Below are 21,614 nucleotides of genomic sequence, written 5' to 3'. Positions count from 1 at the left end.
AAATAAAGTAGTAGCCACTAACATATATTTCCTACCGAAGTATCCATTTTGACCCTTATCGAGATAATCTCATGGCCATAGTTTATATTGTTGATGACATGATTATCAAACTACTTCCATCCGTACCTACATGGACTACGTCAATAGACGCCATAACATATAAGTACTGTCACTTTCCTACTAATTTCACGGATATAATGTATAAAGAACGGATGACTTAGTTAATTTTGATATGTATTTAGGTATAGGTTAAGATCATTGGAACGTAAAAAATATGCTCGAGCCCACTATGCATTGCCCTGTTTTATATACGCGCATGAGCAATGATTGGTAACTGATGTGAACAGTCAATGTGGTTGTATGTATTAAGTGGATGACCTAGTTAGGGATTCTACAGGTGTTGCACGATACTCTATTGCACATTCAACTACTGCTTTGCATACGGCATTTGACGTTTTAATAGGTGTGCTAGTTCAAAAATGGCGTCTCTGGGGAAATCGGTGAGGAGATTGAGTGTCCTGTGCACGTATTTCCGGCGTTGTATGTTCACTGGTAGTCCGAGGAGGAGAGCCTGTCCCGCTGTAGGATCAGTTACACGACAATGGTGTACCAGGAAATTCTCCAGCTCTTCCGCCCGAAACACCATTTTCACCAGTCCGATACCCGATATCCAAATCAAGGAAGAATCTTTGTCGGAATATCTTTTACCAAAATTTGAACACTTCGGAAATAGGACAGCCCTGGTAAGTTAAATATAAGAGAGAGAAAAACACATTTTACGATAATTATTTGTTTTAAATTGTTCAAAACCAAACGTGGTATAAAATACTATATAATTTATAACTTCGTTGAGAGACCCAGCAATCTGTATTGTATCTTCATCAAAGGAAAGTTCCAATTTGTTCAGCATAAAGAGTTACATACTGAAGAAACATTTATTATAATTCAGTATAATTGCCTGTACTTGTGGACTTGTTCACTTTCGGGTCGGCTAAAACAAGTCATTTTCATATTAAGATGTTTGAGTAAACATTGTTGTATATGTTGTTCTATTACTTTACTCATATCAGGAACTATTTTGTATTAACTGTATAGGTAGATGACAATGCTGGTAAAACGTACACTTATCTGGAGATGAGGGACGCGGTGGTAAAGTTAGGCAGTTCTCTACACAGGTTGGGGTACAGAAAGGGGGACGTACTCTGTATGTATTCTACCAACAATACCGAGTATGCCCTTCTCATACTGGCTTGTGTGACGTCAGGAATTATACTTACCACCACGAATCCGTCCTACACTTCCGGTATGTAAAATATTTGCAGTGTTATAATTCGCATAGTGGTATATTGCATTCTCTTTGATAATAACAATAGTATGTATTGATGAACACATCCTCAACATTTCAGCGGTTACGCTTACCTACACTTTGTCTACCCCTGGAATATGTCATGACAAAAAAGGAATACTCGGTGCGCGGCACCTTGTCAATGCCACAAGTAGGTTAATGTGAACGTTTGATGTACATATCAAAATAATCCCGGGGAAGCATAACATTTAACATCTTCAAATGGACATGAGTCAGCCTAGCGATTGATCAGTTTTATATGCCTGAAGCGAAATAGCTACCTTCGTGCTTTCCATTTTGTCATGACATATACCAGGGGAAACAGGTGAGCGTCACGCCTGGAGTATCCAGTATGGGTTTTAATATCACATTTTACGGTTTAAATGAAAGCATCATATGAGGAAATATAAAATTGAAATGTTAATGTTCTTCTTTCAGTTGAACTTGCAAGGCAACTCAACCATTCAGGCACTACTGGTGTTGTCGTCATACAATCGCTGTTGCCGACTGTTCAAGAAGCTATTACAAATGACCGTTTCCTTAAAACTAAGATCAAGGTACGTTTGAAATATCAAAATGCCTACAATATACTCTAGCAATGTTCATTAAATACAGAAAAAAAGTAAATAAGAAAAGAACACTTAACAATTTGCAATAGCAAAACATTTCAATAAAGATTTTTTACCTCAGTATTAAGACAAACAGACAAATGATATACAAGAGTGGCAGCACACAGGGCAAAATCAGACCTCAACGTAAAACCTTACAGGCTACAAATATAGGAATATAGGGGAACTTGGGAAACACCAAAACAAAAGGAAAACATCATGACCACTTACGAAACATTTGATGTCAAACCATGTGACAGCTGTCCTCTAATAGCAAACGGATAAAACGTGTGGTTGTTTTTGGACTTTTTTTAATTATGCCGACAATAATCATACACAGATTTAAACTTGAACTATATTTATTTGTGTTATTTTTTTATATTTTAATTCTTAGAATGTCATAGTAGTAGGCGAGGTGGATGGATATCGTTCGTTCTCAAACCTCCTCAACGATGACGGTACTTGCTTTCCTGACAACATTACATTTAATCCAAAAGATGACGTGTCACTATTACTCTACTCCAGTGGTACGACAGGATTACCTAAAGGCGTTATGCTTACACACAGGAATATCGTATCAAATCTTCAGCAAACGAGGTATAAGTACGATAGTGATATCACGCTGCCATTCATTCCGTATCTGTCTTCTTTAAAATTAATGTTATAAATGTTTTTACATTTTTTTTATAGCTGAAGCCTACTTTGCGATGTGTGTCAGTAGTTATGTTAACTCTACCTGTACGGGTCGTGCTTGAATCATTTTGACTGTATTATGCTGATACAGATTGTAGATTTATGTTTTGTTAAACACTTGCCAGTCACTCTGAATATCCATTTGTATAAATTAGTAAATTGTAGTTTTATATGTGTTGAATTTACAAATTTTCTTAAATCTTAATGTTGTTGTACTTTCGAATCAAATGATAAACTTCTGTTAATAATAATATTTAATACCGTATACGAAAAGTTAGCGTCAAATGCCAATATGTTGGGGCAGTTTATACAATGATCATGTTAACATATTTATAGAATTTGTCTATTATGAACATTATCCATATCTATTTTCTATAGGCCACAGCATAGCATCACGGCTGATGACACCGTTCTCTGTCTTATGCCGATGTTTCACGTGTATGGCATGCAATTTATCCTTATGACAACCTTGCAAGATGGAGGCAAACTGGTCATATTACCTCAATTCGAACCAGAATCCATCCTCAACTCTATCGAACAACACAGGGTATACAGTTGTTTACCCAAACGTTTTATTATTACATGGTCGCCCTCCGGCTTTTTGAACATTTTCACTAATTGTTGCATTTGCCGTCCTGTTTTATTAAAATTGTATACTGAATATCAATAAAAGTAAGACGTACGTGTTGAATTAATCCTATCTTTCAACAGTGAAAACAACACAAGAGTGAGCATTATATAAAGTTTGTTTTCAATATCTCATTTATACAATCCGACTTCCTTTAAGAGCTTAAAATCTAATAAGATAAAGTAAAAAGAAAAAGAAAGAAAAAAAGAAGAAAAAATCCCGTCTGGCATTTCAAAAGAAAACATCAGTGAGAATCTTTACTCATGTACGATATTCTCTAGTAGAGTTGATAATCAAACTGATTTTGTTTTTAAGGAAACAATTAACTGCTAACAAATAAAACAGCAGCAACAGAATACAGCAGCAACAGAATGGCTTAAACAAGCCCTACCTAGTGTTTGCATTGGCTGTACCAATTTGTTGTTGTTTGTATATCAGAAATTTTATGGAACATGGCGTTCGACAAATAATCCAAGATATAAAGGAATGCGATAAAGAATTGTGTTTATCATTGTAAAAACTAAATCCTAAATACATCTTACAGTCAACCGGAATAGCACCTGCATCGACGATTGCACAACTCTACCAACTCAACAGACCTAACAATGTGTATTGTTGAATTTGGTAGGTGACTGTCCTGTACATGGTTCCACCAGTAGCTCTGTTCCTAGCCAGACATCCCATCGTGGACACGTATGACATTTCAAGCATCCGGTCCCACTTGAGCGCAGCTGCTCCTTAAGGGGAGTCATTATGTAGGGAGTATGAGAACAGACTGAGACATCCCGTTGTTCAAGGTAATGACGTCATTTCTTACTATCACAGTAATAATGCAGACTTAAAACTATCTGAGAGTTAGAATTTTTTCAGTGACACAATTTGAGACAAAAATTTAAATGAAAAACGCGGTGCGCATTCGACACTCCAACAATAATCAAATGAAGTACACACTTAAGGAAAATGCAAAAACTTTGTAATTTGTGAACTTCGAAAAGATATCGGTGTTATCATAGACATCATTTGATCCACATATATCTGAAAAAGTAGGTTAAACTAATTCCAATATGGGATTCATGAACTTAGACATTTTTAGGTTACTATTCACATCTTAAATTAGACAACACATTGAATACGCGAATCAGATCTGTTGTCCTCATCTCGAAAAACACTTAGAAACAATAGAAAACGTCGAGCAATGAAGCAGATTCCTGGCCTAGAAACACCTATTATATCCATATCTTAAATTGATTAATACCTCTAATACAATGTTTATACCGAATTTGATGCTTTTATCACAAAGTGTAGGTTTTTTCTCTTATCCGCTCTACTATAAGGAGCGATTAGAGAAATTAAAGACACCAACACTAGCATAAAGAAGATCTTGTTGCGACATAATAGAGGCTTACAAAATATTGTACGGGAAATATGAAATGAAGTATCCGACATATTTCTTATCGGGGAAAGTTCATTTACACGTGGACACAACTTTAAAATTTTCAAATCTCATTTAAGAATTAATATAAGAACATGTTCGTTTACACAGAGAACTGTTGATTGGTGGAACAACCTTCCGTGTTGTGAATTCAAGCACAGTTCAACAGTTTAAATCAGATGAACACTGGCTTAACCTAGCGCAGAAATATAGTTATATATATCAAATCGAAACATAAACGTCCCAACTGTTGAAATATGTTTTTATTCTATTATGTTTTTGTTTCAGAGCTGACTGTCAAAGAATTGTAAAAATCCTAATTTTGTCAGAATAAATTCATGTATCTATGCAAGTTTTTTCAGAGTAATGGCCCATTGTTATATTGGCAGTAGGTCTTTCCTATACAGAACTTGTACATGAGGGCAAAGATGTGCTTTGTCTTATTCCATTTGCTAGGGAAATAAAGTTTAGTATGTTTCCTCTATTATCCAGCAAATGCCAGGCGTATATGGTTATGGTCCCAAAATATAGAATCGTTGTACACTGTACTTGTAGGCTACGGAATGACAGAGCTGAGTCCAGTAGCTACGTTAGACACGCTGCCCCCACACCACATAGGAACGGTAGGACCATTAATACCTAACTCAAGCGCTAAGGTAACTTACCTAAAATACAATTAAATGTACGTATATGCGACACTTGGATACACATTATAGATTAGGTATAAATGCCATCTATAACGAGGAGATAAAAAAAAATTGGAAGACGCGTCCAAATGGTCCAAAAGCTAAAACTTGAACAGTGCAATAACAGATTAAAAAATTACGTGATCATAGACGAAATGGGCAAATTCGGGTTTGACAATTCAAAAATCTTATTGAGAAAGTCGGAGATTAATCCCTTTCCCCCCGGAGAGGTGAAGGATTATTTTAATGTAACGAACGATGGGTGCCCATAGAGCTTTGTTAGTTGACTTTGATTTCGGAAATTTCTGTTCAAATGATATATCAAAGTCTTACCAACACAATGTGTTAGGGTCTTGTTAATGGAGAAGGTAAATACAAACTAAGCAAAATATGTTCTTATTAAAATATCGTCGTGTACATATTACAAGGAAAATTGTTCAAAGATGTATTCAGATGAAAGTTGAATTTCTTCTTTGATTAAATATTTGTTTTTGCTTATATTTCGAAACATTTTAGAAATGAATATTTTTCTTCTCATACTAATAACTCCTGATTTGACATTTTTGTTAAATGAATGCCTGTATTAAGTGATTCATTTAAATTAATAAATGTGTTAAGAGATCCGATTTCATATACAGGTTAAGACGGATTCAAAGTTTAAATTTTCATCATAGGGTTATTTTTATTTATTATTATCACTTTTTAAATTTGATTGGTGTTCATGTGAAATTTTCCCGAAAAGAATACAGATCTATGTCTTTAATACACTTAATTAAGTAACTGGTTCAAATTATCATGATATGATTATGAAATATTATCCTGGAAATTTGTCTTTTGTTTTCCAACTTGATAACATAACGTCGTACATCTTCTTTTTACTTCTTTCGTTTTTTCCTCTAACTATTATTCAGCAGTGTAATAATGGATTAATTTAACAGATCTTCAATTCAACCATAGCTGTTATTTGCAATGTAATGACGCATCAATAAAAACTAATAATTTTGAAAATTTACAAAATAGCCACAAAAGCGTCGTTTTACCCGCTTGTTATGTAGTATCTAGATTTTGAAAGAAAACTTAAATTAAGGTTTGTCCTCCTGAACTGACAAACTACTAGTATGTATAAATGTAACACCGTGTGGTATGCAATGGTGAATAAGTTTTATTTTGGTTTTATTTTGTTTTACGCCCTATTAACAGCTAAGGTCATTTAAGGAAGGACCTCCATAGGTATTGTGTATAAATGCAATTGCGTGTGCCCATGGCGAAATAACATTTCTCATGAACGGCATGAGCCATTAATAAATTCTTAGAGGAATATATTGTTGTATATAAACAATTGCGTGTGCCCATGGCGAAATAACATTTCTCATGAACGGCATGAGCCATTAATAAATTCTTAGAGGAATATATTGTTGTATATAAACTTTCCGGTAATATTCAAGAGTGTAATAATGTCAAAAAGTTTTGTTGTGCTTAGTAAAATATGTGTCACCTAACCAGTACTATAGAGTACATGTAGTAGTGCTCAGTATCCTATACAAGTCTAAATATAGTTTGAAGTAACTACATATGTAACAGGAAAGAGAAAAGTGTGCTTCCAACAGGGATCGAACCCTCGATCTCCAGGTTCCTAGTCGGACGTTCTACCACTTAGCTTAAGGGAAATTCCCTCAAGCTCAAAGCTAGAAGGCGACCGTAATCCTATGTACAATTTAAATCTACCACACTACTCCACCCCTTTTTAAATGTGTTCGCCCGCGAACACCACAAACCAGGTTCTAGCTCCCTGTCACCACAGAGAGGGTCCCGAACACCATTTGTAACAGGAAAGTGAAAATTGTGCTTCCACCGGGGATCGAACCCTCGATCTCTCGGTTCCTAATCGGACGTTCTACCACTCATCTGGCTAAAGGGAAATTCTAGAGAATCTGTGTGCTGTGCCCACCTCAATGGGGTGTGGGAGTCCTGGGGTGAAACAGGAGAGAGTGAGCTGTGTGCTCAGACGTGGTGAAGAGAGACGCCAACAGTGACCTCGGGGCAGGGAGTCAATAACAAAGGAATGACCATGTGCTAGACCATACAGGGAGCAGCAGAGACCATGGGTATAATGTAAAACCTGAGGAGCAGTATTTGTGCAGTTCTAGAGCAGTCTATGCGAGTCAAATTGTACCCGCCAGTGTATGACGTAAAACATGAGGAGCAGGAGTCGTGCAGGACTATCGTTACGGACAACATCCGGATTGACGGGAGCCACTCACAGTGATGAACTATAGATATTTTGTGTTTGGAGAGACAATGGGTTCCTGAGATAATGCTTTTAATTCACATAATTAAATGATTGTGAAAGGGTGTTTAGCATGTTGTAAATATATATTCGTATGTTTATGTATATATATTCGGGCGAGTACATATGCTAATTTGATTTCATGTCGTTGTCTTATCTGTTTGCATATAATTAGGCTGAACCTATACCCACAATTCTTGACAAGTATTACATGTATTGAGCTTGACCTGTCTAAAGGTCGTGTGCTCAGAGACTGGGGCTGAACTTGGACCTGGCGAGACGGGGGAGCTGTGTATTCGGGGACCACATGTCATGAAAGGATATTTAAACAATGAGGCGGCTACAAACGACATGATCAAAGACGGCTGGCTTTACACAGGTACTGTGTTTTAAGTAAAATATGAAATTATGTTCTCGAACACACAACGTGGTAAATTAACGGGGTAAATATTTGCGGGGGTTAAATTTCGCTGTACACCTGCTTCCGATATTTCGCGGATCTCTTATATACCAATATAATTTGAAGTCAACATTATTCCAGGTTGTTGTGCAATGTATTTTGATTATAATCGTTTAAGGGTAAATCCGTTTTGAAACAGTTACACAGCTTGTCAAGGTGTATGTGAGTTTTGCGTTGTGTATACACTATCCCGACTGTCGTTATAACCAATACATTTGTTTGCTATACACGATTTGATGAACTAAATACTTTTAGAAGATAGACTTTGTACATTTTGTAATTTAAACTGTATTGAAGACGAATGCCATTTTCTGATTGAATGTGATTTTTATACAGATTTCAGAGCTCATCTTTTTACAACAGCAGAACAGATTGTACCAGGTTTAGGCTATTTTAACACTGTACAGAAACTTGTTGTCTTAATGAATGAACCTATAATTTACAATATGTCCTGCCGAGTTCATAAGATTTATCGAAGAAGAATGTGTTTTTGATATTAAGTCTTAACCTTTTTTATTTCTTTTTAATATCTATGAACTGATTTTTAGTATTGATAAATTATATCGTATTAACGAATATATATAGTGTCTCGTAAGCCTTAGTATAGGTTGGGTGTCAATCATATATTGTTGTACATTTTAGACCATGCTATTTTGAGCAAATTTGACATGTGTCACTTTAATAAAATGATTTGTATTGTATTGTATTGTACTATTGTTACACATATTGGTCAGTTTTGGGTGTTACCTTACCGACAGTGGTCCAGCGATAGGTACTGTAGTTACACCACGTCCATTTCCATGAGTACTAAATTTATGTAACGTTGTTGAGTTATAATGACACTTCTCAAAAACGTCAGTGATGTGCTTACTATTTCGCTGGTGTTTAGAATTCGCGGATTTTAGTCGAAACGCAAACATAGCGATTTTGTTTTTTAAAAAAACGCGATATATAACCGCTATACAGTACTATGAGGTCATAAGGAGGTCAGTTTGAGCAATAATATGACGTCACTGATAAACGATCATGTAAAGATGGAAATGATTTTTCTTGTCAAATTAATCACAAGAGTATCTTAACGTTTTGTACACCACATGTGCACTGTTTTGACGTGTCATGTCAAGAGTATGGTATGTAAAATAGTTTCTCAACTGAAAGTTCACCGAACATAGTGGAAAACAATATGTGATGTGATATATTTTCCGTATTACACGCGTTTTTGTGTTTCCCCATACCAGGCGATGTGGGGCACGTGCGAGAAGACGGCTGTTTCGTGATAACAGACAGACTGAAGGAGCTAATCAAGTACAAAGGATTTCAGGTTTGTTAATTTGCTAAGTATTGTAGTGGTTGACAACAGTTGAGTTGTCATTGCGCATGTTTCTGATCGAGTCACACAATCAGCGACGTCGCAATCGAGATGTGACTTCATATCTTTTACAAGAAATGTGACGTAACAAATAAAGTGTCAACCATAATTCGCGTTCAATTGCTAGGAGCAAATAAAGACAAAGTGTTCCAGAAGGGTAAGTTTAATCGACTACATCCGTCCTGCTTTATCTTTGCTAATTGCCTGGCATAGGCTTCTACAGTATTCATCAGTATCTTGAAATTTGCACGAACAGTGGCATATTTTCACAAAAGTTATACATTTATTTACACCGCTTTATTTACACCGCTTTATTCACACAAAGCTGTATTACTACAAGCTATATTTTACCCAGTTACACGAACGACACATGGATTTATTGGTTCAAAACGAGGGGTTTTCTGACATTTCACAGGTTGCCCCAGCAGAGCTCGAGGATTTGTTGCTGCGACACCCCGGGGTACAGGACGCCGCCGTGATAGGGATGCCAGACGAGAGGGCAGGGGAAATCCCCCGGGCTTACATAGTACCTAATCCAAACAAAAAGGTCACACGCGACGAGATATCCAAATTTGTTGAAGGCAGGTTTAGTATTATGCTTTTGGATGATATATCCTCATTCTTAATGGATGCTGGTACTATGAACACCAAACCGCTTACACTAAAAATAAATATCAATATGTACTTCTTGTGACGTAACTATGTGAAACTATGCCAAATGCACCAAATCCGTTTTACATTTTTTCATTATATTTCAATAATGTTCCTTTATTCATATTATACACATAGGTATATCCAAAGTTAACTGTAAACGTTTTTTCAAGATGGAACATTAGATTCATTTTAATCTTTCAATATAGATAGATCTTTAACAATGTGTATACTTATTATTCAAATGTGATATAAACATTGCAATCTAAATTTTGCTTGACAGAAAACGCTGCTCCGCACAAGCAACTGAGAGGAGGTGTCGAATTCCTAGATGAAATTCCAAAATCATCATCTGGAAAGATTTTGAGACGTATACTTCGGAACATGTCCTAAAGAACTCGTGAGAACAAAGGATTAACACAGAAAAAAAACACTAAAAGAATTTTACAAATTTGATATTGATACACGTAAAGGATTTATGTTTAATCGCTATTTTCCATGAGACAAAACCATAAATACATGGATCATCGAAGATGAGACCGAATTCTCCGGGAAGATAAACGTTTTCTCACTACAGTTGACACTCGGCATGGTGTTTTCTATCTAATCCAATGCATGTTTTGGTCACCATCGATTCAGATCGCACAGTTTCCATAAATGAGAAATAACCAGAAAAAAGAAGAAGAATTCAACAAATTTGCTCGCTATCGCAGTCAATACTAACCCTTCTCGTTCAGTATTGAAGTGAATGGTTGACCTGGTCTGAGTTTTGAAACCGAGGTGTTTGAATTGTGCATAATGATGTAATGTTCCATTTTAATAAGAATAAACTTAACTTTAGTAAGGATAGGAGTGTTTGAAACTTGAGAGACTATGAAATTAATAAGTGCGAAAGGCAATTTTCCGTAAAAAATGCAAGACTTGTGTAACGTTGTCCTTACTATTTCTTAGTCATTTGTGATCGTTAGAGTATGGGAAGGTAAGAGATTCGTTTGTAGTTTTGTTCACCTATTAATCCACTTCGAATGACTGAACGGATATAATTCAGAGTCATATTGGAGATCAAACTGGAAATATTGATGTCGCCGATTCACCAAAGGATATATGAGCAAGTGTATCATCTCTGGATAGAAGTATACAACATCTGAAATAGTTATCTTCAGCTGTTACCTACTTGAACTACAAGAACTTTATCTTGGAACCATGACAGTTGAGCGAAGGAGGGATAACCTTTGGATTCATGTCGTACTTTTCGTCGGCGCTGTCTTTATTGATTGAAGAAGTGATTATCAGACCATGTTAGGATATTTGGAATAACGCTAAACCTCCCACATACATAAGTAAAGGGATTATATAGATAGTTATGCTTTAAGAGCTATATTGAAGAGTATTGCACACAAAAACTGTGAGTGAAAAACAGTTTGTTTTTATTCATGTACATGTCTTGGAGGTTAGGTGTGCATACTAGATTTTGTGCAAAGAAGCGTGACAGTACTTCCGGTACCATATTACTCACAATCTTGAAATATCGGACAAGTTTTAAGTTGTGTGCATTTTCTGACGTGCAAGTGAAACTTTAATATTGTTTTAAGTAACGTTTATTTGTGGGGCAAACGGACGAGTGATTTGCAACTGTTGAATTTCTTTGATATTCTTCAGACTTTATTGTTTTGATTTTCTGGCCTAGGACGGGCATTGATTGGTAAGATTGCGTCACGTGATAACTTGCAAGTTGATAAAGCCGACTTCTTAAGACTCTTAAAAGATGGCGTGGTATTACATGGATATATACGTATGTAGTGTATATTTGTCACTAGTAAAAGAAGTGATACGGACATGAAAAAGTGATATTGACAGAGGCGAAGTCGACGTTAGTATAAATGTTTCGGGGTTCATATCACATAACCAATTACCACCACTATTTCTTTTATTCCACTAATCAAACTTTTTTTTATTTTCTAAAAATAGAAATATCTAGATTGGATACCAGGTTATTCTGCCATGTTTTGTTGTAAGCTCCCTATCGTACAATATTTATTACTTTATCAAACAACTGTTCATAAGCGGTCACGTGTATGGGATGTCAACTGGATTGCGGGAAAGTTTCCAAATCGTTGATTATATTACAAGTAATGACTTTATCAATCATTGGCCAGATACTTATTTCTACCGTTATGACTATCTCTCCGTTAGTTGTTTCTATGTTAAGGTGGTATATCTAACCAGACCGATTGGCGTACTCAAAATAAATGTGTCATAATAAGTTAACCGTGAGTAAATCTCTCGCAAATCTTGCGAGTTTCAGACAGAGAGAGAGAGAGAGAGAGAGAGAGAGAGAGAGAGAGAGAGAGAGAGAGAGGGAGAGAGAAAGAGAGATGAAATCTACGTGTTGGTTCGTAATTATGAATACTTTCTTTTTTGATTAATTCATGAACTTAGAGCGATTCTTGATGTTATTATTGACAAGTCACTATTACATTCATAGTAATAAATTCATGAACTTAGAGCGACTCTTGATGTTATTATTGACAAGTCACTATTACATTCATAGTATTCCGTATTAATCGGGATGACGTCATAAGATGGCGATTGTCTCGGAGAAAATTTGACAGTCCTCCAAGAAATACTGCTATATATACAGTACATTTAAAACAGTTTCTTTTGTTGACATATTCACAACCTGGTACCCAACAATGTAGTACATGTATGCAAGCCCATTATCATATGTTGATCACAAACCAAATATACCATATAGATGGAGAATAGTCTGGCATTACTCTCTAGTTGTCACTGTGTTTGTTTCATACCCAGTACTCTGTGTTGACAGAACGTCACACCTAGTATCCAGGGTTGACTCATCTTCATCTTCAAACCTTCCTCCGTCAATATTGACGATTGCGGAATTCTGGTCTTGCGCTGTAGTGTGTTGTTATGTTCTGCGTACTTAGTATATTACACATATAAGTTGACATTTCTGTCTCCAGTACTTGAAGATTCCTGCTTCTATCCAAGGCTGACGGATATCTCAACATTTCCTAGTATCTGTTGATACTAGTTATGTTGATACATATACTGATGTCCACAATAGATGTTGACAGATGTTAGAACCATATGGCGACTTAATAACATGTACTACCAAGTAAACCCAAAATGATTGTGCATTAGTTTATATGATGTTATATCCTTAAAATATATCTGAAATTTTATAATTTCAATTTTTACCGCAGATTATTTTCCGACAGATTATGGCGCGGTTACTAAAGTTTTTCATACAAACAGTAATATCACCATAATTTCTTTTTTATGTAATCATATCTGGGCAGGGTCATGGGTAAACTATCGGCAATCATGTAACTCTGTTTGTAAGAGGGACCAAATCAATTCCTTTTTTTTTATATATATATATTTGCTTTGGTATTTTCATGAACGGGTGACAAAAGTGGTTAATAATATGCTTACCTTTTTTCTTGTTTTTAATGCATCAGCTTGTCTTATTTTGATATATCCTCAGCTCCTGTCATTTTAAATCGAATTTGGCTCTGACTTTGTTCTGATGTAATGGCACTATAGTCTATTTGGTCATTTTGTTGACGATGTGGAACATTTTGTCTGTATTCAGGCTGTGTGATATTTTCCCGTTTTGGTTGACACCGTAGAATATTGTTTCATTGTTTTTTGACACTGTGTTGTATTTCGATATGTGTTGTTGCTGTGGTATATTTGTATAAACAGATATCAAGAATGATGGATTGTGAACGACTGTTTCATCAAAGTAGACGCTGAAATCTCTAGAAAAGTATTTAATGAAAAAAACCTTCAAACTTTCTCAGCGTATATTAACGAAAAATGTATATCACATTTAATAAAAAGAATGTTTTTTTTTCTTGTATCACAATATTTACATATTTTTGATATTAAGTATCATATGCAGATAAACATATTGAAATTAAAACAAAATATTTATGCTGGGCGGAAAATATATGACATTTTTTGGCTTTATTTTGTTAATGTAAAAAAAGTTTAGCACATATTCCGAAGAATACGTCTCAGAATTTTTCCTGATGGCGATTTTGGAATTTCATCTAGGAATTCTACTCCTCCTCTCAGTTGCTTGTGCGAAGCAGCGTTTTCTGTCAAGTAAAAAATGTAAGAAAGCATTACACAAGCTTATATTGAGTTACTTAAAACAATAAGATTGAGAGCAATTTAAGATCGCAATGGTTATATAAAATTTGAATAATCTACACATTGTTAAAGATCTATCTATAGCAAAAGTATACATTTACCTTTGGATATACATTGTACATATGTATATGATATAAATAAAACATATACTGTAAAAATAAAAATAAAGATATGTAAAATGGATTTGTTTGCAATTGGCATGATTTCACATAGTTGTATCTCAAGTTATATTTATTGATATGTCATTATTAGTTTTAACAATTAAGTGTTCAGAGTACCAGTATCCATTTGAAATGCTGAACTTACCTTCAACAAATTTGGATATCTCCTCGCTCGTGACCTTTTTGTTTGGATTAGGTACTATGTAAGCCCGGGGGATTTCCCCTGCCCTCTCGTCTGGCATCCCTATAACGGCTGCGTCCTGTACACCGGGGTGTCTCAGCAACAAATCCTCGAGCTCTGCTGGAGCAACCTGCGTCATGTCAGAAAGCAATCTCGTCATGAACCAATAAATCCACGAAATTTGACTTTCACGCGTCTTTCGTGTAACTGTGTAAATATGACTTGGTGTAATATAGCTTTTTGTTTATAAGTAATTAAAACATTTGTGAAAATATGCCTATGTAAATTTTATACTGATGAATACTATGAAAGACTACGCTTCTGGATCACCTGATTTTATTCTCTTTGCACTTTTTCTTATGCCTCCATGTATTTTTTTCTTTGCTTATATTTTGCCCTAGTTTTATCGATTTTTAGTCCAAATTATGGTTTTGTTGACAACTCCGTATTTTTACCTGCATGTTTTCCATATAAGTAATATTTTACACATATGAGATGTAAAGCTTTTTACCAGTTTCGCCTTAAGAAACTGTTATTTACAGGTAGTTCCTGTACAATTTCCTTTTTTTGTTCTAGAGTCAAAAGTTACATCACATTTGTTGCAAAAGATATGAAGACATAATCAACTCGATTGCGACGTCGCTAATTTCCAAAAGAGTTGAACATTTTTTGCCATTTTGCCATTCATTCTTAAAAGTAGAATAAAACAGACATTTCATTCACGTGACCAGATCAGGAATATGCTAAATGACTATTCAACCGTTGACAACCACTACAATACTTCGCAAACTAACAAACCTGAAATCCTTTGTACTTGATTAGCTCCTTCAGTCTGTCTGTTATCACGAAGCAGCCATCATCTCGCACGTGCCCCACATCACCTGGTTTTGGGAAACACAAAAACTTGTCACTCGGAAAATATTTCACATCACATATTGTTTTAAACTGTGTAAGGTGTACTTTAGTTGAGAACCTAGTTAACGCGCCATACTCCTGCCACAAATTTCTCAAATTTGCCAGAAAACGTCAAGACCGTGCCACAAACGTGTTGACGGAAGCTTGTAGACACTTTTTGTGAATATTTGGACAAAACAAATTACTACCATTTACACATAATCGTTTAACGATATGGTCATATTACTGCTCCTAATGACGTCCTTATGACCTAACTGTATGTCAAATAAATTCGGAAATTATGTGTTGGCGTTATTACACTCCATACATTCTCAAGAATTCGAGAATATACATTTCAAATTTCACTATAAACTACAGCGTACCTGTGTAAAGCCAGCCGTCTTTGATCATGTCGTTTGTAGCCGCCTCATTGTTTAAATATCCTTTCATGACATGTGGTCCCCGAATACACAGCTCCCCCGTCTCACCAGGTCCAAGGTCAGCCCCAGTCTCTGAGCACACGATCTTTGGACAGGTCAGGAATAATACATACAGTACAATACTTTGAAATATTTGCAAATCTGGAAGGTTTGCAACAATGCAACAAGATATTCATGAAAGATTCTGAGATTGTCAATCATGACACTTGATGAAGGTGAATTACAATTTAAGGAAACTTTTTTGACTGATGATTTATGAATTTATTACCTAGGTCTGGAATTTGCTCATCTCGTCTAAGAGGAAGCAAAATTTTATTCTGCTCTTGCACTGTTAACAATTTCAGCCTTTGGAATTCATGAACATGTGAATTGCTATTGTTATTAGACCGGGTCAAACACTTCTCGCGTTTTAAATATAAAAAAATAAATGTCATATATGTTAAATAAATCCATTTCAACACGTTTATTTTACGTAAAAAAGCAATACACGGTCATGTAAACAATATTAATTGAGTCTTTTTTGCGGGAAAGATTATGCGTTTCCAATGGTTATAAAATACACAGTTGAGCAATAAAGAAAAAGTTCTATTTAAAAAAAAAAAAAAAAAAAAAAAAACGNACGCGAGATTGAATATTGGAAAATTATAAAGCGACCTTTATTATTATTTTTTCAATGTTTTATTTCCTCGTTATATAAATGTTATTTATACCTTTTCAAGAAATTATATCAAAGTGTCGGATATACGTACATTTAGTTGCATTTTAGGTAAGTTACCTTAGCGCTGGAGTTAGGTATCAATGGTCCCACCGTTCCTATGTGGTGTGGGGGCAGTGTGTCTAACGTAGCTACCGGACTCAGCTCTGTCATGCCGTAGCCTACAAGTAAAGTACCAAGATGTTATTGTTCAGGACAACAACAACATACGTGTAGGCTGGTATATGCTAAGTAATCGAGGAAACATACTTAAATTTATTTCATTAGCCAAGTACGCGTCTTTGTCCTTATGTACAAATTCTGTATAGGGTAGAACTCCATTTGCCCGTTTTCCAAATAATCATAAACAAAAAACGGTTCAAGAATGAACAATGGGCCATTACTCTGAAAAATCGTACATAATTCATTATTTTTTTGTTTCACAAATTGTGTCAACAAAAACAATAGTATTCTGTCTCTCAGCTAGTTAAACGTTGGTATGGGTACTGTGATAGTAAGAAATGACGTCAATACCTTGAACAACGGGATATCTCAGTCTGGCTTCATATTCCCTGCTTAATGATTCCCCTAAAGGAGCTGCTGCGCTCAGATGGGACCGGATGCTTGAAATGTCATACGTGTCCACGATTGGATGTCTGGCTAGAAACAGGGCCATAGGGGGAACCATGTACAGGACGGTCACCTACCAAATCAACCATAACATTTATTTATGTCTTTTACGTGCTTTAGGTACGGTGGTGTTGGTAGAGTTGTGCATCCGTCGATTCAGATGCAAATGAGATTGGATGTAAGCATTTAAGATGAATATCAAAACGATAGTTATACAATGATAAACACAAGTCTTTTTTACATTCCTTGATATCTTTGATTATTTGTCGAACGCGCGATATTCAATAACATTTCTGATATACAAGTCAACCAGATATTGCAACCGCCAATGCAGACGCAAGGTAACGTTTCTTTCAGTCGTTTTGTTGCTTGTTTCATTATTGTGAGAAACAATTACCTCAATTACCAACTTGACTAGACAATATCGTAAATAAGTAGTTATTATTACTTAGTTTTATATGCCAGAGAGTTTTGACTGCTTAAAAGAAGTTGTATTGTATAAATGAGATTTTATGCTGTTCGCTTCCGTCTTGTTTTCGCTGTTAAAAGACAGTATGAATTCAAGACTTAAGTCTTATTATTTTTTATACTCAGTGTACAAATTCAATATAACAGGGGAGCGAAATCAACAATGAGTGAACGTGTTTTAAAAAGCCCGCGGGCGACCATATACTAATGTTAAAGTGATTTAACAACTCCGTATTATATCAGTTACCCTGTGTTGCTGGATAGACTTGAGGAAGCATACCGGTTCAAATTGAGATAATATGACCAGTTTACCTCCATCTTGCAAGGTGTTCTGAAGGATCATAATCATGCCATAACCGTGAAACATCGGCAGAAGACAGAGAATGGTGTCATCAGCCTTGATGATATGCTGTGGTCTGAGGGAAATAGATATGGATGATCGATGTTACAAATATACAGGTACTATAGATATGTTAAAATAATCCTTATATAAAGTGCCTCAACGTATTGGCATTTGACGCTATACGGTATGAAATATTATTACTGAGGATTATCATTTGATTATATAAGTATAACAACATTAAGATTTATGAATAATTCGAATAATAATTCGAGTTTCTTATATACCGCCTTATTACAACCTAGTTCAATAGGTCGTCTCAAAGCGGTTCAAAAAATATTATCCGTGGTTATAGGGCCTTTGCAACCAGCCAATATCTTTCTCATCTCCTTGGGGAGCAAACAGCCGATGCTGACATTTCGGCACTCACAGCTAGCATTCAACAATTCCAGCACTGCCCAACCACGTGCTCATTTACAGCTGAGTAGACTGGAACAAGCGGAGTAAAGTCTCTTGTTCAAAGATACAACACAGTGCCGTGCCCTGACTCGAACCCGCAACCCTTCGGTCAAGAGCCCAGCGTCCTACCACTAGACTACCGTGCCTACGGTATATATTCAATACATTTTAAACTACAATTTACTACATTAAATATTCAGCGTGACAGTTAAGTGTTTACCAAAGCATAAATCCACAACCTGTATCAGCATAATACAGTTACAACGAGTGAAGGACATACAGCACGACCGGAATAGGCAGAGTTAATATAATCACTGACACACGACAGGTATCACAAAGTAGGCTTACTATTTAAAGAAGATGTGCAAACACTGATAACGTTAGTTTTTAAGGAAGACAGTTACAAAAAGGATAACAACATGATGTCACTTTAGTCCTTATACCTCGTTTGCTGAAGATTTGATACAATATTCCTGTGTGTAAGCATAACGCCTTTGGGTAATCCTGTCGTACCACTGGAGTAGGGTAAGAGTGCCACGTCATCTTTTGGATTAAATGTAATGTTGTCAGGAAAGCAAGTACCGTCATCGTTGAGAAGGTTTGAGAACGAACGATATCCATCCATCTCGCCTACTACTATGATGTGCTAGGAAATATAATAGAAAAAAGTATAGTTGAATTATTTATTTTTGTATGTCCATTATCAGCATAATTGAAATCAGTCCAAACAACCTATAAGTTTGGTGTATGTTTCTAGATTACAGCTGTAAAATGGTTTTTGCATCTAGGTTTTGTGAGTGGTCATGATGTCTTTCCTTTTGTTTCGGTGTCCTCGCTGCCCTCACTACCTGTATTTGTCTGTAAATTTTGACTTCGAGGTAACACTTTGCTTTTTGTTCTGACACTGTTGTATATATTTTGTCTTCTTTGTTGACACTTTGTAAGATACTTCATTTGTTTCATTTCAACAAATTTAATTCAAGATGGTATATAAATAGGATTGAATAACAGTTTTCCCCTGTCAACTGGTACCAGTACTTACTTTGAGAGTAGTTTTAAGTTTAATGTCACTTTCAATAGCTTCTTGAACAGTTGGTAACAATGATTTGAAGACGACCACACCGGAAGTGCCGGAATGGTTGAGGTGCCGTGCAAGTTCACCTAAAAGAAGAAATGGCATCTGGATAATATTTCCTCAAAAGATACTATTATTTATACATGTTTTATTCGCATTTATCTTACCTCTTTTAAATGACGTGCATATTTATATGCTATTTAGATTTCGTATGTTCTTGGTTTCGATTCGCAATTTATCTGACCTATTTAAATTTGCGTAAATTGCGTAAATTGTAAGCCCTGGAATTTTGAGGATGTGTTCATCAATATTTGACAATAATAAATGCAGCACTTCACATTTCATCGCTATAAACACTAGCATCCATGCCAGTGGTATGTTAAGTAAAGTCAAATATTTTACATACCGGAAGTGTAGGCCGGATTCGTGGTGGTAAGGATAATGCCTGAAGTCACACAAGCCAGTATGAGAAGGGCATACTCGGTATTGTTGGTGGAACACATACAGAGTACGTCCCCCTTTCTGTACCCCAACCTGTGTAGAGCACTGCCTAACTTGATCACCGCGTCCCTCATCTCCAGGTAAGTGTACGTTTTACCATTATTGGCATCTACCTATACAGTTGATACAAAATATTCCCAGATATGAGTTAAGTAATAGAACATATACATCAATGTTTACTCAAATATCCTTATATGTAAATGACTCGCTTTAGCAAACCTGAAAATGAACATATAATCACAAACAACAAGTACAGGTAATTATGAGAACTTCAAACGAATAAACAAAATACAAAAAAAGTCTAAATATTAGTTGTTTCATAACGAAGTTGTTAATCATATTGCATTTTATACCGCGTTTGGTTTTAAACAATTCAAAACAAGTAAATAACGAGGAAAAAATAATTCTTCTATCATTTTTAACTTACCAGGGCTGTCCTATTTCCAAAGTGTTCAAATTTGGGTAAAAGGTATTCCGACAAAGATTCTTCCTTGATTTGGATATCGGGTATCGGACTAGTGAAAATGATGTTTCGGGCAGAAGAGCTGGAGAATTTCCTGGTACACCATTGTAGTGTAATTGATCCTACAGCGGGACAGGCTCTCCTCCTCGGACTACCAGTGGACATATAGAGACGGGAATACGTGCCCAGGACACTCAATCTCCTCACCGATTTCCCCAGCGACATCATGTTTTACTAAAGAAACTCTGATCCCTTCACAGAAAATAATCTCATTCTAAAAAGAATCATATGATCAAAAGTAAACTTGCACAGCTATTATGATACGTCCTTTGCCGTATGCAGTGTGTGTAAGGTCTGAGGAATCTCTAACTAGGTCAAAAATTCATACACACCACCACGCTGACTACCCACTCCAGTAAAGCTATATCACCTGTCGTGTGTGTATATAAAACAGGGGCCAATGACTCAAGGTCTCGCGATTTGTTTACACACAAATGACCTTAACCTATATCTAAATACAAATAAAAAATGAATTAAGCTACCCGTTCTTTATATTGTATTCGTGACCGGAGGTAGTTGCAAAGTGACAACACTTATATTATGGCGTCTACTGAAGTATTAATTTGGGAACATGTCATTGAAGGAATTTTTCTCGTAGGTTCATCATATTTGCTAAACAAACCGGATGGAAGTAGTTTGATAATCGTGTCATTAATTTTTTAAACTATGACCACGAGTTTTCGCGATTAAAGTTTAAATGGATACTTCGGTGGTATATATATGTAAGTGCATGGTTAGTATTTCATTGCTAAGGTATAAATGTAGCACAGTAGAAATGGTCTGATAACGAAAATAAAACACGTGTCTCAGATAAATATGGATAGTGGATTCATCCTGCATTACACACCTACATATATAGATATATATTTATAAACTACAGTTTGAAAACATCCTTTTAGAAGAA

At 35.7% G+C, this 21,614-nt stretch overlaps 1 protein-coding gene across 1 annotated transcript; it reads right to left on the bottom strand.

Annotated features, from left to right (window-relative positions):
• Positions 1-14,130: 14,130 nt before the first annotated feature.
• Positions 14,131-21,614, bottom strand: LOC110450458 (probable 4-coumarate--CoA ligase 1). The gene is made up of 11 exons (XM_021497999.1): positions 20,615-21,614; positions 20,093-20,300; positions 19,654-19,772; positions 19,055-19,257; positions 18,060-18,228; positions 17,249-17,417; positions 16,796-16,896; positions 15,964-16,105; positions 15,485-15,567; positions 14,651-14,816; positions 14,131-14,289 (listed from the first exon to the last, which is right to left on the bottom strand). Exons 1-11 carry the CDS (start codon positions 20,876-20,878, stop codon positions 14,180-14,182), a joined length of 1,734 nt encoding a protein of 577 aa, XP_021353674.1. The 5' UTR covers positions 20,879-21,614; the 3' UTR covers positions 14,131-14,179.

The sequence above is a fragment of the Mizuhopecten yessoensis genome, unplaced genomic scaffold, assembly GCF_002113885.1.
Source record: "Mizuhopecten yessoensis strain PY_sf001 unplaced genomic scaffold, ASM211388v2 scaffold5229, whole genome shotgun sequence".
Classification (NCBI taxonomy): domain Eukaryota; kingdom Metazoa; phylum Mollusca; class Bivalvia; order Pectinida; family Pectinidae; genus Mizuhopecten; species Mizuhopecten yessoensis.
Note: the sequence above shows the minus strand (reverse complement) of the source record. Positions and strands in the feature narration are given on the sequence as shown.

Bases quoted from the DNA above. Each gene is read 5' to 3' on its own strand.
- LOC110450458 (XM_021497999.1), bottom strand. From the start codon at position 20,878: ATGATGTCGCTGGGGAAATCGGTGAGGAGATTGAGTGTCCTGGGCACG. The intron at 20,301-20,614 runs GTAAGTTAAAAA...TCAACTGTATAG, and splicing joins TTGGAAATAGGACAGCCCTG to GTAGATGCCAATAATGGTAA. The intron at 16,897-17,248 runs GTATTGACGTCA...CTTTACTTGTAG, and splicing joins GAGATATCCCGTTGTTCAAG to GCTACGGCATGACAGAGCTG.